Source organism: Gasterosteus aculeatus, chromosome X (genome assembly GCF_964276395.1).
Source record: "Gasterosteus aculeatus chromosome X, fGasAcu3.hap1.1, whole genome shotgun sequence".
Taxonomy (NCBI): Eukaryota; Metazoa; Chordata; class Actinopteri; order Perciformes; family Gasterosteidae; genus Gasterosteus; species Gasterosteus aculeatus.
The window spans coordinates 4,293,040-4,309,222 of record NC_135698.1 but is presented as its reverse complement, the minus strand read 5'-3'; the positions used below and the strand labels follow the sequence as shown (position 1 = coordinate 4,309,222).

The 16,183-nt window shown below is 45.7% G+C and overlaps 1 protein-coding gene across 2 annotated transcripts; it reads left to right on the top strand.

Moving 5' to 3' along the window:
• Nucleotides 1–1,263: 1,263 nt before the first annotated feature.
• Nucleotides 1,264–11,197, top strand: LOC120809342 (carbonic anhydrase 5B, mitochondrial). Of its 2 annotated transcripts, none has more exons than XM_040163060.2 (7): nucleotides 1,264–1,710; nucleotides 4,650–4,847; nucleotides 5,496–5,614; nucleotides 6,990–7,085; nucleotides 7,267–7,329; nucleotides 7,899–8,057; nucleotides 8,819–11,197. In XM_040163060.2, exons 1-7 carry the CDS (start codon nucleotides 1,569–1,571, stop codon nucleotides 8,978–8,980), a joined length of 939 nt encoding a protein of 312 aa, XP_040018994.2. In that variant the 5' UTR covers nucleotides 1,264–1,568; the 3' UTR covers nucleotides 8,981–11,197. The 2 variants fall into 2 exon arrangements, with proteins under 2 accessions (XP_040018994.2, XP_040018995.1); XM_040163061.2 differs by lacking the exon at nucleotides 1,264–1,710 and adding an exon at nucleotides 4,087–4,514.
• Nucleotides 11,198–16,183: the final 4,986 nt, after the last annotated feature.

The window sequence follows — 16,183 nt, the reverse complement described above, 5'->3', positions numbered from 1 at the left end:
CTACACACAGACAGCCCTTTATTATCAAGATTGATTGATTTCAAAATATTTGTCGATGAGATAAGACCGACTGGAGAAGTTGCTTGCTACAATGTTAACGTGTTCACAAGCTCTGGCTTGTGAGCATAATGTACCAGGAGGATGAGGCCGATTAAAACATTACTACATTTAAAAACAACAAAAACATGCAAACTAAAACATTCCATTCTGAGGAAATAAAGAAGGGAGGCATGTAAATGCAAGCGTATGGGACCGGTTATAATGCATTTTTGTAGAGCAGAGACAGTGTGCTGGGAAGTGCAGGGTTTGCTGTTCGCACCCTGGCTGCTCCATGTCCCATGTCGAAGTGTCCCTGAGCAAAGACACCAAACCCCTAACTGCTCCCTGGGCAATAATGTAAAACCATGCAACCATTAAACATGCAATATAAGTCACTTTGGATAAAAGCGTCAGCTAAACGACATGTAATGTAATACTAATATAAGTACATTTTGTAGACTATTGTATATAATCAGTATTTCTTTTGTTGCTGCTTTTTACAAAAAAACTAACCCTTTTCTTCCCATTGTACTTACGTGATATAATGTGTGTTTTAGATCAGACTACGCCAGCCTTATAAATAGCTGATTTCCAAGTTTGATGTTCAAAGCAGTTTTTGGAATAATACTACACCATACAGTCTTGGCAGAATGAACGGGGCCACTCTGCATAACGAGTACCGTTACTCTTTCTTCTTTAAATAAGTATTGCTAATAATACTTTGACCCCTGTAAAATATTTAGTGAAGACTTAAATGAAGACTACTAATGAAGTATAATAAACATTATTTGTGTTTTGCATACTCATTGGACCACAAGCGAAATTAAAAGTTATTAAAGGGTTATTAAAAGGGTTTCGCAGGAAAAAATAATAATAAATAATGAAATGTCAGGGTAAAATGAGTAAAACATTGCTTGCACTGTAGTTGTGTAATTGTGTACATCGATGTTAAGGTAATACGGGGTAAATGAGTAACCAAGTTATAGATATTTGCATTATAATTACAAACAATTAAAGCTTTTTACCAGAACAACTCTATCCAGCATGATGATGTCCACAATTGTGGAAAAAATAGATAAATATAATGCGTTTGTATTTAAAAACAATAAACCACCTGCATCTCGTATTAAAACTGTATATTTTCATCATCGTCACCACTACGACCGCCCCCCCAGTGGAGGCCGCTGATTGGTTAGGACTGCACCCCGCCCCCTTTTCCCCTTCTCTCCCCCCCTCCCCTCTGTACAGCCAAACAACACTTCCCCAGGCTTCGTCCATCCGGTGCGCGAGCAAACGAGGACGCCGTTTAACCGGGTTAACTTGGCACAACAGGCTCGGGAGGAACCGGTTGTTGTTGTTGTTGTTATTGTCTTGAATGTGTGTACCTGCGCTCCCCCCTCCCCCCGCCTCCAGACTACCGGTCGGAAGGCAGAGCCGAGAGGGAAAGAGCTGAGTCTTGCAGTGGGTCTAACCGACGGGAGCTAACCGCTAAGCCTGGTCGTGGAGCCGTTAACGTCAGCTGCGTCAACATGGTGACCCTGTGCTCCGCCGCGAGACCCCTCGCCTCGCTGCTCCGCCGACACGTCCACAGACGCGCCTGGAGTCCCCGAATCGTGCCCGCCAGGAGATGCAACCTCTTGGCGTGCTCGAGCAAATATGTGCTGTCGCAGAGTGAGTACCGATAATTTACCACGGGGGACATTTTTAACCCCCGACATCAGCGCCGTACGGTGGCGGTGCGTCTGTGTCGGCTGATCTGACAGGGAGCGGCCCGTCCTTGTCGGTCTCGCGCAGAGCATCAGTTTATGGGCGATTGTTGTCATCCGAAAGCGGGTAGCAGGGTTTTGGAAAACCCGGGCTGGATCCTTCAGCTTTGCCGGATCAGAATCACTGTGTAGATTGTTTAAGATGGATCTCGGGTGCCGGGTTTTCCAAACACGTCTCGGCATCCCTGTAGGGGCCACCTGAAGCCCTTTGGCCTACATTGGGACCCTTGTGTTAAGACATTACATCAGATGTTGTGTAATTTATCATTGTACTGGTTCCCTTTAAACTGTGGTTAAGTTTGAAGGATCAATTTACAAGCATACTACGACCGGTTAGCCACCTGTTAGCTTACTTGACGTTTTAGTGATATATCTTATGTCGTGCAATAAATTCAAAGAAGCTATTGAACTGTGCAAAGTGCAAAAGACGCGGACTCATTTCTGAGTTTCATGCACCGCTCAGCTCGTGGGATTATGTTATGGGCGTGACATCAAAATAAAAAAAGGATACATCCTTGCCACTTTTTTACATGTTCCACCTGTCCTGTGAGTCATTCGCCCTTCCCATTAATGGGAAGTTTTTGCCTGGCGTGTCCCAACAGCCTCTCTCACCGTGATAATGAACACATTTCAGTGCTAATGTTAAAAATGCTGCAATGAGCACGTTGTGTCCAAAAGCTCTATGGGAGGACTCTCGCTCTTGTCTTTGAAGGGGTCCTCCAGAAAAGGAGGTTTCTTGTCCGTCCAGCGGTCTGTCCTTTTGATCTGATCTTGTACTTTCCTCTCTGAAGAGACATCTGTGTTCTCCCTGCTGCTCAGGCAGAAACCGCTGACTCACAGGGAGCCCCGACACCGTGACCCTGATGTTAGTCGACCACCCAAAGGCACCTGAGTGGAGCTCGCCCGGGACGGCACGCTCACCCTGCAATGACTCCCTGAAACCCACTTGCCGTAATTTCTGATTGATGTTTTGTTCATAATCGGCAGAGGTTTGCCGATTGCTGTCTTCGGATAATTCCAAGAACAACTGATACTTTACATTGCCGCCTGCTGAATTTGTGTTAATCACTGTTAAGGACTGTGAGTGCGTCATCGAATTTTCCACTGATTTCCATTCATATATTTTGTATTACATGTCATTTAGCTTACACTTTTATCCAAAGCGACTAGCATTTTTAACCCCTCCTACGCAGTGGAGTAGTGTGGCAGCCGCAGTTGGGGGTTTGATGTCTTTGCTCAGGGACACTTTGACATGGGACTTGGAGCAGCCAGGGTTTGAGTACTCGAGGTACTGTGCAGTTATAAGTCAGCCCAGTGATCAAAACGTGACGTGTACACGTTTTGTCTGGCTCAAATATGCTGCAATACAGATAGGCAATAAAATACAATTGAATCACCTGTGTGCTTTAAACCGCCTCCCCAGTACAATGGTCACAAAGCGAGATATTAGCCATAGAGACCAAACCGTTTTTTTGGCCTTGTTGTACGTTTACTTCTTTCTTTACGCTGCCGGCATCAAGTGGCCACTTGAGGTACTGCAAGTGTTTTGGCACTTGCTTGAGCTCCATCCGTCAATGAGCGGTCTGTGCTGGTTGGAGGGTTGTTCCTGAACTCCAAAGTAAGGCTGGGCTGTATGGCCAAAAATTCAAGATTCCGACGCTCTCCCTGTATATTGCGCTATTTGTTTTTTTCTGAATAAACATTCATTCATTGACGGCGAAAAGGATGGCTGACCACTGGAACATTTGTACATCACGAAGTAGCTCCGGCCGATACGCGCGCGGCGGTCAGGTGTAAAAATAAAATCTTCTGCCTGCCAAAGTAGAACATCAGCTGTTACAGCTACACACGGTATGACGGTACGGGAAAAACCTACACCTTGAGGCAATCTGATACCGGTATGCCGGTTGAATCGGTACACCGCTCAGCCCTACTCCAAAGACATGCCCCCTCAGACGGTGCGAACTGTGAAGATGCTAATAAACGTTCACTGACACTCGGTCAAGGATGCATTGTTAAGAGGAAAAAGAACTGTCGTCGCGCCTTCGCAGTATTATAGAGTTCTGTCTTTCCATCCTGTGATGGTGAAGGTCATGTCCCGGTCAGACCTTTTTGGCCCGGTGGAAACTGTAAGCCTGGATGAATGGAGGGGGAGGAAAGAAGAGCCAGCACCGCTTTTGTGCCCTTTCTCAAAGCAGCACTCGAAAAGATTCCTTTCTGTAGATAAGCGTCGGTCAGGAGTGGGAGGGAAACTGAACCTTTTAATAAGTAGAGGTAGATGGTTTTTTTTGGTGGATTTCAAAGGGTAAAGAAGGAGGACGGAGGCTTCGGGGTAATTAGAAGTCCGGTCCGTTGACGCGCGTTGGCCCGAGCCGGCGGTTTGAGCGGCCGGAGGTCCCGGTCAGATTTCCCCGCTGTGTAGGGGAGCTGGGGGCGTGCCAGAACATTCCGCGTGTCACTTTCTGTACAGCCAGCCCATTTCTCTCTTTATTTTCTGATATCCTTTTGGGAAAGAAAAAACAACTGACTAGAAGGAAGTACTATTGCTCCTTATTATTTACTCCTTCAGCGCATCGAGGAAGGAGGACGGATTGTGCGTTGTGTGTCTGGCCATCACCGACACTAGTTTATGTGTTTCTGTCAAATGTTTTTCTTGTTTTAATATGGACTGTCTTACTATGCATGACGCAGCCGAGTACAACATGAAAAGTAGGTGTCAGCACCTTTTTGGTTTTCACTTCACTTTTTTTTCTTTCTTTTTGAACTTTTCAGGAGGTGTTCAGTTTTTTTTAGTTAGTTTTTTTTCTGACTCTCTCTCTCTCTCTCTCTCTCCTCCTCTCGCAGTACATCCCATGTGGCAGGAACCCCTCGCGATACCCGGAGGCGACCGCCAGTCCCCCATCGACATCGCCGTGCGAAAAAGCGTGTTCGACTCTGAGCTGAAGCCCCTGGTCTACGACTACGACCCGCAGACCTGCCAGCAGATCTGGAACAACGGCTACTCCTTTCTGGTGGAGTACGACGACACCACCGACAAGTCCAGTGAGTGCCTTCTTGTGTCTATTTCGTCACGGATGGGGGAAATCCCTCAATATGCATTAAGAGCTACGCCATTAATCGTCCTGCAGGGATATTAAAAGTTAAATGTTCCACAGACGCGTTTCAATATGAAATATTTGGAGCAAGTCGGTAGTTTCCATTTGAATCTGAATGGATTTAAAACTCAGCCCGAAGAATGTTTGTTCTGATCTACATAAGAGGCTTATCCCCCCCCCGCCTCCCCCTTTGCCTAAGAGCCCTCTGTCCTGTAATCAATGCTACACTTAAAGCCGCTGATAAAATATGCCAGACGGTCACGTGGGTCAGGTGACCAGCGCGTGTGTGTCCTGACCTCAACAACAGCTATTTAGTCTGTACACAGAGTTTTGGTCATTTTATTTTGGTATAATTACGGTGCTGCAGCACGAGCACTGACATCACTTTCTAAACTATAGGAACAAATTAGAAATGAGACCTGGTCCTGAGAGAAGCAGGTTCACGACAGGGTTTTAGTACTACATGGATGACCGTGTTGTATCTCCTCTGGCGCTTTCCAGTCAACTCAAATAAATACATACAAGTGCAGCATTGGTTAATCTCTAATTGTCCAGGTGTGTCCTTTTTTTAAATCTATTTTATTTGGCGGCGCAGCGCTCAAGGGGGGCCCCCTGCAAGACACATTCCGGTTGTGCCAGTTCCACTTCCACTGGGGGGAGAGCAACGCCTGGGGGTCAGAGCACACGGTGGACCGGAGGCTTTTCCCTGCAGAGGTACAGCGCCGCCACACGCCGTCCACGCCGTCCACGCTCCTTCCTTTGATATTGTCAACGAGGTAGAAAAGCCCCGTTTTTCAAATGGAAACGGACGTGGTAATATTAATGATATAGTTGCCCATATTTTTTAAGAATTATATTATCTCCCACAATAACAAGAACACTTTAAGATCATAGTTGTTTTTCCCCTTTATGTGGAGGGGGGTGGAGCACATACCATCACATAGCATGTGAATGGGTTTTAGTCAGTAATCCTCTGACTCTGCATTCAGTACAAAAAGTCGTGCATGTGGTGCTCAGGAGAGCAGCTCGTCCTCCGCAGTCCTTTTTCCCACCACAAGACAGTGCAAAGAATGCAAAATAAATGTAACACGGCACTGTTTAAACACTGCAAATGTTGACTTACTTTTCCAGTCAGGTTTGTTTTCTATTCTTCTTTAACTGTGGAAAAACCCAGAGTGGGAAGAGGGGGGGGAGGTTTGGCGTGGGGCGATCTTCGCCGAGCTCTGCGTCAATATTCTGCCCGATGGTACCGCCGGTATCGGTCATGTGTTTGTCTGTGTACCAAAGTCTAACACGGTATGAGTGTGAGGGGGGGGTCTCAGCACGGTGAGATTAGATTCTGCTTGTGTTTTACACGCAGTTCCATCCATGTGTGTGGGTGTGTGTGTGTGTAAGTGTGTGGCGGATCGAGTTACAATTCTGTGAGTTTTTTTGCAGTTCTGAAAGTGTCTCGTCATCACTCATTTTTCTGATATTTGCCAAACGCAGAAGAGGACTTATGAGAAGCTCTGGTGAAGTCGCTGAAGGCGTGCAAATGATTTTAGGCTGCGGCTCTACCTGATCGACCGGATGAATGATACATGCCTGCGCGTATTGTCCTCGGAGAGATTATGACCTCGGTGCAGGTTTCCCGTTTCACCCACAGTTGACTGGTAGCTTTGATTGCCTTTGTAAAACAGTGATGGTGTTCTAAGTGGTGTGGGTTCAAATTAAAGTCAAGTTTCTCAAAGCAGAGCTTTTAAACTAACATACAGCAGCTGTCCGCTTACTCTTCTACAAACATTACATAGTTTGCATTGCAAACATTGCCATCCATCTATTTTGTTTTTGTTTGTTTTTGTTTTTTACTCCGTAAACTCTTATTTTGAAAGGAATTAGTGGGTTGTCCAGAGGACAGAATGAGTGTGTTGGGGATCAGGGTTAAGGTTTATAATCGGTCTCACAAACACTCACACAGGCACGCCCACACACACACACAAACACACGCACACACACATGCGTACGCACACACAGACGGACTCATGACGTTTATGTACGCTCTGTGTGTGTGTGTGTGTGTGTGTGTGTGTGTGTGTGTGTGTGTTCTCAGCTCCACCTGGTCCACTGGAACGCCGACCGCTACAGTCTGTTCGAGGAGGCAGTGATGGAGGACAATGGACTGGCCGTCATTGGAGTCTTTCTGAAGGTACGGCCCACATGGAGGAGCCCGATGTAATTCGAGAAGAGACGAGGCCCCTGTGTGATCGGACATACTTTCAGGCGGCGGTGTCTCGTGCACATGCTGCATCGTGAATGAGGCCACTATGTGTGCAGTTTACACTCTACTACCGACTACCATCCAGATTAATGTCTAATGCTCTGTGTAGGTGGGAAAGAGACACGAGGGGCTGCAGAAGCTGGTAGACGCTTTGCCTGCTATCAGACACAAGGTCAGTGTCACACACATACACGCACACACGCCTCTCTACCTTTGACTTGTGCCCTGTAGTCTTTATTGAAACCCGTTTAGAATCCTTAGGATCTTCCCTGGGAGGTAAACGCTGGCGCCCTCTAGTGGGTCACAGGAGACGTCACAGGGTGGGTCAGAAAGTCTCTGTGTGAGGAGACCGACTGGAGGTCACGTTACTGCTACCGTGCTGCTTATCGCTAATCAGTTGGTGTTTGTCCAGCAAGGGCGATGGTGCTGTGGTATAACACTCATTGTGGTATGCTTGTGTGACATATTTCATAATAGATCACGATTAGATAATGACGGTTGTAGTATTTAGATCATAGCGTCAGTCTGCTGTGTAATCATGAATTTTAGCACATGTGTTATACTAATTATAGGAATATTTTATATATTATCCCATAATATATAAATTAATAATGAATAGTCAAATTAAAATGCTGTAACCTCATGTGTGCACAGAATCTTGGGGGTATCTCTCCCTAAAAAAAATAATTCACCTTCCGTGACGGTGTGTTTTTTTTTCCCCCCCCCCCCTTGTGTCTGCAGGACAGCGTTGTGGAGTTTACCCGGTTCGACCCCGCCTGTCTGTTACCCGCCAACACTGACGACTACTGGACCTACCACGGCTCTCTGACAACCCCCCCTCTGACCGAGTCCGTCTCCTGGATGGTTATGAAGCAGCACATCGAAGTCAGCCACGACCAGGTGTGTGTAGTGTCCCGTTCTGAGGGTGACCGGTCGCAGCTCGTCCAACCGCGCGTGGGAGCATTTTGCGCCTGAAAGCAGGAAAACGGCCTACATCGTGTTCTTCCCCCTCAACTAGGGCTCTTCTCCCAGCACGATTTTGCCTCTTTCGTACTGTTAAAGAGGGTATCAATGACTTTTGCTACTTTTTCGCCAGTCGAGAAGCACCATTTTGATTCTCCACATGATTTAGTTTATCCAAACAAGCACTGTTTTGAGCAACAAAGAGCTGCTGCTGTCAGTCCCAGGAGGGATAGACACAGGCAGACGGGTAGGGTGATATTTATGCAGTTGAACTCTGTCTTTGTTGTCCCCCCCCTTGCGGCAGGGACCTCTTCGAGCAGCGTACTGTAGAAACCCATGTTTACACTAAAAGGACTTTCACTTTAATTAACATTATTAGGATGTTTATCGCCAAATAAGTGACCTCTGTGAGTGTCAGTTCTCCAGGACAAACTAATCCGCGCATACTGCAGAGTGGAAGAGTACAAGCAGAAACATTGAGAGGTGTAGAGTGAGTTTCTTTTACCCGCTGTGTGGTGTGATGAAAAGGGAAACATACCAAAATACAAAGGAGACAATTTTTCCTGTGAAGAATTACGAAATAAACTTATTATACGCACCTTTGACCAGGAAGTGCTGTCAAACCGAGTCGGCCTTTGTGTTTCTGACCGTCTCCTTTTCCTCACCCCCTGTGTTACTCCCCCCCTCCTCGTCTCCAGCTGGCGGTGTTCCGGAGCCTCCTCTTCACCTCGGCGGAGGAGGACGTGCAGAGGAGCATGGTGAACAACTTCCGCGTGCAGCAGTCGCTCTGCAGCCGCACCGTGCGCTCCTCCTTCAGCCCTTTCCTACAGGAGGCTGACGCCGACCAGCACGCCCACTGAAGCCACTGGGCCCAGTGCTCCCAGTAACAGACCAGAGCTCCCCGTTAGTCTCCGAGCAGCTTTCCACACTCCCTTCTTTTTTCACTCTCACACACACAAATGTTTCAGTTCTACTTATTGACTGTTTCAACAGGATGTACATCCTTTTTTTTATTATTACATCAGTTTCATATGGTGGAGGGATCATTTTGATTTTTTTTCCAATTTTGGTTTGTGTGCCGTACATCAATAACCATAAGGTGTGAGAACTCCACAGCGCTGCCTGCTGGTCTCAGTCCATACTGCAGCCGTCAATCTTTAATTTTTATAAGGGGCCGCTGGTAGTTTCCAGCAGAAAGCCAAGAGGTTTTAACATTCTACATTAAATATTGAATGTAATTAAAATTCCATGATTGGTTGACATTGAGAGTTTTAAAGAAAACTCCGAACTACTGCTATGTTACTAATACTCACAAAGCTTTTCCCATTACATTTTACCCCAATATTCTGGTTGAAACGCATTCATACTTTTTTTTTTCTTTACCACGGTGCCTTAAATAATCTGCGTGCAGCGCAAACTCAAAGACGGCGCACGAGTCTGTGCGGCGTCTTTGAGGGTTCTCAGCAGAACCGGTCGAGCAGAACTCCCAACAGCGTGCCGACGAGTTACGTGACACGGAGGAGGAACTCAGTAAAGCAGCCGCTGGCTAGACTTTCAGGTAGACTGAGTCGAGTGTTTATCTGGAACTTCAGTCCGGATGGTTTGGTGAGTGCTGTGATTGCTGGAGGCGAAGTCAATCAAAGTAACACGATGGCATTAGTCCAATGGCATTGTTTTGGATTTTTTCCTAAATGTATTATTGAAAATTGTAGAAAGATTTGCTAATATCGTACAGCTGGAATGCAGAAAAGCTACTACTATTCCAAACTGCTTTTGTATATTTTTACAATTTGAATCTCAATGATAACACCGTGGTTAGCTTTGGTTGGCTGGCTCGGATCCAGAGCGCCATTATGCAAGCTTGCATCATGTAAAGAAGTCTTGACCCACCCCAGTGAGTCTCACAGCGCTGCGCTATTGGAGAAGAACGAGAGGGGTGATGACAGGGCGGGGAGGAATGGAAGTTATCACGTGAAAGGACATGTCAGCTCTGGGACGGGCTTCAGGAGACAGTACCCGCACTCACGTGTCTCTGTCCTCTTCTCGGCTCGTGTTCCCGTTGAATGGCCACTGGGGCAGAGAGCCCCACCCCACCCCAACCCCAAGCAACAATGCAACTGGCTCAAAGCGTCCCTCCACCGCTGAAAAGATGGCAGTTGCTCCACTCCTGCACCTCCCTTCAGGCGCACACAGATGTATATTGAAAGGATTAGCAAAGAGCAACAGATTTGCCAGCTGGTCTCCTGAAGGACTGATTTGTATGGAAGTGTGATGCTACTTTTGGGAAAGTTGCAATGTTGCCTTTTCTTTTTAAGAAAAGGTTTTTTTTTTTTTAAATGTATGATGCAACACGTATGATGCAACGCATATGATGCAACGCATATGATGCAATACCTATTGTATGTTCAGTGTGATGTGCCCACATGGAGACGAGGGCCCCCGGCACCGCCTTCATCTTGTACAGCTGTGTTGTTTTAGACGTATTTGAAATGTACACCATAATCATCAATGTGCCTTCATGTGTCATGACATTCTACTCGTGTTTTATTGGAATATAATGATGTGCATTGTTTCCAATCTGTAATAGAATGTTTGTGTTCCGTGGCTTTTTCTATGTTTTTCTTTTTCTTTTTTTTTTTTTTTTTTTTTTACAACTTGAGGAATTTTACATCTCCTTTCTCTAGTGTTTTTTTTGTTCATTCTCTCCCTCTGTGAGCGTGACGGCATTCCAGAGGCCATCGTCTGGCTGTTGGCAGGCTCACTGGTGGTGCAGCTCTCCTGCAGCGCAGTGTGATGTTTTAGCAGGTGTATGTGCTGCATATTTTAGCGGATCGGGCAGCCCACATTCCTGCCCCACAGGGCTTTGCTGGGGCCCCCTCCGTTCCCAGCATGCTTTGCTCCACCTGAACGGGTGGGGCCCCCAGTCCAGCTGAAAAACCAGGATCTGTTTTGCTCCTAGAGCGGCCCTGCTCCGCGGGGTGAGGGGGGGGAATGTTACATGACATGTGATATAGATGAAAAACAAAGTGATATATTAACAGATGATATTTAACAATAAAGTTCAGAGTGGTGTCTTACATTTGTACATCTGTTCCCTTTCTTGTTGGTATTTGTGTCCCGATGATACAACAATACCACGATGAGGTCTCAGGCTTTCAAAGGTGAGGCTGTACAAGCCATCTTTTGTCAGCAATGGACACATCCCTGTTGTCCCCCCTCGCAGGCCCACCTGCCCCACCTCTTATCTGATCGTAAACGAGTTAAAAACAAACATTTTGACAAAAAAACGTCCAACGCCTCTCTGCCCCCCCCTGCAACCCGGTCGACACCTTTTGAAGCCCCCCAACTCTGAGGGGATGTTTGGTGTCCCCCGCCCAGACGTCGGTTGAAGTCCAGTCGCTGTGTTTGTTATGCTTGGCTTGTCTGAGGGGACAGGGACACACCAGCCCGTCTCAACTGGGCTTCCCTTTATTGTATGAAAGGACAGACTGAACTGTACTGTGTGCGTGTGAGAGGAAGGCTTTTCTTGGTTGTACCGAAGCGCAACAACTCTTGTTTTCTTTTCTTAGCCATAAAATGTTATCTATTGATGGTCCACAGAGGATGAAACCTGCTACCATTGATGACCCTCTTACTTTTTCTCACGCACCATTACAGGATTATTATTTTTTGAGAATGGCATCGCGTGGACCCCATGGGATGAATCCTAAATACGCTGCTGATGCCTTAACTCGACATGGTATCGTCCGCCTCACTTAGCAACCTTCTCGTATGCTCATCTAAGGTGGTTCCTTTGTTTCACGTGCATGTGGAGTCCCTCGTTGTCCAGCGGTGAAGCAGGGGGAGGAAGGCCGGAACTTGTCTTCCTCGCTTTGGACTAACAACCCAAGAACACCTCCAGTTCTCACCCCAGGTGGAGATCTAAACAGGAAGAGAACAACCAGAGGTCCTTTTCCCAGTGAACCACCTGCTTTTCCTCCCCCCCGTCTCCCCTTCAACCCCTCTGATGTGTTTGTTTGGTGCTTTAGATATTTCAGACAAAGGACTTCCGTCTTGTGTGATCCATGTTATGACTCTGAACTGTTGTGCGCGACTGCACAATATATATTTTACAATATCGTACCCTAACTGGCTGCACGTGAGCCAGTAATTCCTGATTTGAAGTTATGTGTAAGAATACAAAAAAATGTCCAAATGTCAAACTGTAATTACCATCCTGGTATTAAATACCATCCGGCACACTTCCTTTCTGCACCATTCATTCTACAGGGCCATTTTTACGACGGAAATATGACTGAATAAAAAGGCTGGCGGTGCCGACTTCCAATCGGCTTGAACACGGGCCGTCACCCAACTGGTTTGACCCCGAGGCCTCAAGGACGGGCAAGGCCCAACGCTTCTGAAGGGCCCACGTGAGGATATATCAAGTGTGAGCTCTTGATTTGACCGCTGTGTTGAATGCTATTTTGATTGTGCGTTTGATGGTTCCAACGGCGGGCCAACATTCCCCGGGAGAGGAGCTGGACCCGGTGAATGAAACCACAGCAGCCCGACCTTCCAACACCCACACCGGACTCACAACTCACCGACCTTCTCCTACCGCCGCAGCGTCCCCGTATCGGCAGCGCTGGGCTCTTGTCACCAGGCCTCATTGATTTTACTGCATAAGAGCAAGATACTTCCTGTGTGTCTCCTTATGTACATGTTGCTCTCCTTTGTGTGTCTATGAAGCTTGGGACAAATTGTTGTGGTTGTTTAGCTTCTTTTTCTTGTTATTTTGTGTCTTCCTGTAGTAGGTTTTGTCTCTTTGTGGTCATTTAGCATCTGTTCGTGGTTGTGTTGGGTGTCCTTGTTGTCCTCTTTGTTTCATTGTTGTTATGTTATTGTTTTAACCCGCTTTTTATTTCCTTTTCTGCAACATAACAGGCTATTTCAGACAGCTACTTTCTTGTATGTAGTCTTACATGGGATATTTAGGTACTAAATAGTAGTATTGTAGTATTGTAGGTGCCACGTATGCTTTACAAAGAGGGATGTGTATGATGTGTGTGTGTGTGTATAGAGAGTAAATGCGTCACAGTTCAGCCAGCGGGCTGATCAACATGCGATAATAACCCTCGTTGTGTTAATAATCGTCGTGTAAAGATATGCATTTGGAGCCTTAATGAATATGGGATTTCTTCCATTTGATAGATGTTCCATACTTTTTGGATGCATATATTGTATTTCGGGGGATCCGGCTGTAGCCATCAGAGCCAGTGTGAGCAGGATGTTTAGAAGGTGTTTTGTGGCCTTCAGGTACGGCTCCCAGTAGTACCACTGCGGGGTCTTGTTGGATGTCTCTTTAAGGGCATCAAAGACTACAATTATAGTCTATTACTCTCCAGTAAGCATTTAACTGAGGGCGTGTGTTTGGCAGCATGTGTTCCACAGGTCGGCCAACACAAGTAGGAATGTGTTGGGTTAATGTTGGCTGCTAATTCTGGAGAATCTGATAATTAAGTTTAATTTAAATTCCCTCCTCCGTTTTTTAGTTTGAAACTGGGTGCACATTTCCTCCTACGTCTTCTGTGGAATGATCCTGTACATTTCCGCCTGTAGGGAATTAGATTCATAGATCCTTGTTGTTGTACGAACATTGGCTTTCTAATTGTTTAGTGTTGCGTTGTTATTTTGTCTCTTTGCAAACATCTTTTTTTAGTCTCTGTGTTTATTCAGAGCGTCTTTGTGGTTTAATTGCCCATGTGGTAACTTTGTCTTTTTTTTTACCATTCTGTGTCTCTTCTTGGTCGTTTGCCCATATTCATGGACATCAAGATAACTCTGAGCTTTTTGTGGCTTTAGATAGGAGTGACAAATCTGGTGAGAAAAAAACACTAGAGCTTGAAGTAGAAACATCCATTCAACGTGTGTTAGATCCTCCCAACGAAACGACACTCACGTTAGTGAGCGTTTTGCAGCATGTGCAGCAGCAACGTAGCTACCGATCATAAGCAGAATACTATCAGTTAGTCTGCTGGCACAGAGCCTTTGTATGCACATAATACGAGATATTAACGTTTAGCCAAACACACCAAAAGTGAGCAAACACAACAGTGTGTGTGCGCGCGCTGGTTCTGTTAGCACACACACACACGCATGTTCTGTTGTGGTGTTATCAGCAATAGCACCACAAACTGCCCTGTGGGCCGCGGAGGGGGGGGTTAGATGGACGTGCCCTTCTAAGTGTGGCCCAGAGTAGTGAGTGAGGAGTCAGCAGGCAGAAGATGGCAGTATGAAAAGGACAATAAAAGCTATTTTTAGGAAGTGTGAATCACCTCAACCTGGAGAGGTCCTTCAGCGCCATAACTGGCCACCCGAAATATTATGCAGCGGATTGAGAGGTTAGCGCTGAAGTCTCCCACAGTGGGCCCAAAAATAAAAAGAGCGCTCTTCTATGGAATGCCGTTTTTGTCAAAATTAAATACATGAATAAATACAGAAATACATGAAATATGCATTTGAAATACATCATGAAATAAATAAATGAGGCAATAAATACATAAATATTAAATACATTTAATTATTTCATGGTACTTTTATTTCATAAATCCACTTTTCCTTTCCAGAGTCTTATTTCATAATGCCACTTTTAATTTCCAGTCTTTTATTTCATAATGCCGTTTTACATTTCACGTTCTTATATGCAAATCAGGGGGCGTGGCTACATCTAACATTCAGAACAGACAACAGAGCCGTGTGCAAAAGAAGGCTGGCTAAGGGACGTGAGATTAGCGCTGGTACTACAAGCACAGGTGCTGGAAGCCCGCTTGGACCTCTTCCACACGCACGCGGTGCTCAATCAGTCTTAAACAATTTAAAACTTCGTCGTCTATGTATACATCTTGAAGAGCACTTATCCGCCCTAGTATTTCCAAAAAACCCTCAATATGTGTCAAAATCATATCTGCAGAAAACCCATGTTGATTGATTTGATCTGCTAATGCTAGCATGCTACCTCGGAGCCCACCGATGTGTTCCATTATATCAACACTCACGTCCCTTAGCCAGCCTTCTTTTGCACACGGCTCTGTTATCTGTTCTGAATGTTAGATGTAGCCACGCCCCCTGATTTGCATATAAGAACGTGAAATGTAAAACGGCATTATGAAATAAGTCTCTGGAAATGTAAAACGGCATTATGAAATAAAAGACTCTAGAAATGAAAAGTGGCATTATGAAATAAAAGTCCATGAAATAATTAAATGTATTTAATATTTATGTATTTATTGCCTCATTTATTTATTTCATGATGTATTCTAAATACATATTTCATTTATTTACGTATTTATTCATTTATTTAATTTTGACTAAAACGGCATTCCATACTCTTCCCCTTGTTCCCATGTCTCCAGGGGGGCATACGGGGGGTGTACAGATTTACAAAGACACAGTTAGATCAGACGGGTTTGACAGACATGGATTAAGGCATATTTGTGTCTCTCGCTTTCTGTAGACGACTCAAGACAATATCGGGAAGGCTGCGTTCCACCAACAAACGTGCACCATGTCCACCTAATATAAACGGAGGAAATGACCTGTCTGTGGATGTGTTTGCGTCACAATGTATTAACTGCAGGTGTACGTGTTTGTCTCTCGAGGGGCTTTCGGAGCCAATCTCTGCAGTACCTTGAGTATGTATGTTCAGTCCCCCCCGCCACGAGGAGACAGGGAGGCTACAACCAGTGCTTTATGTTCTCACATTGTGGCCCGAGGGCGTTGGATGTTTTAGTGTGTGTGTCTGTTGGTGAGCTTGTGCGTTTGCCAGTCAACTGAGTCATGCTGCAGAGCGAGTCCCTTGAACTTCTCCAGAACGCTGATTAGAGACGCCGTGTGTGGAATTTCTAAAACCGCACACCGAACGCCTCTGTCCACAATCCGCCACCTTGTTCCTCGGCGCTTCTTTACCGAACATGATCACGTACTCTCAAGCATTAAAACCATCAAATGTGCATTTTTCAGCAGCAGGAGGTCTATCCTCACATTTACTGTAGAAAAAAACTACAGAAAAATGTGCAAATCGG

Bases quoted from the DNA above. Each gene is read 5' to 3' on its own strand.
- LOC120809342 (XM_040163060.2), top strand. From the start codon at position 1,569: ATGGTGACCCTGTGCTCCGCCGCGAGACCCCTCGCCTCGCTGCTCCGC. The intron at 7,330-7,898 runs GTCAGTGTCACA...TTGTGTCTGCAG, and splicing joins TGCCTGCTATCAGACACAAG to GACAGCGTTGTGGAGTTTAC. The intron at 8,058-8,818 runs GTGTGTGTAGTG...CCTCGTCTCCAG, and splicing joins TCGAAGTCAGCCACGACCAG to CTGGCGGTGTTCCGGAGCCT.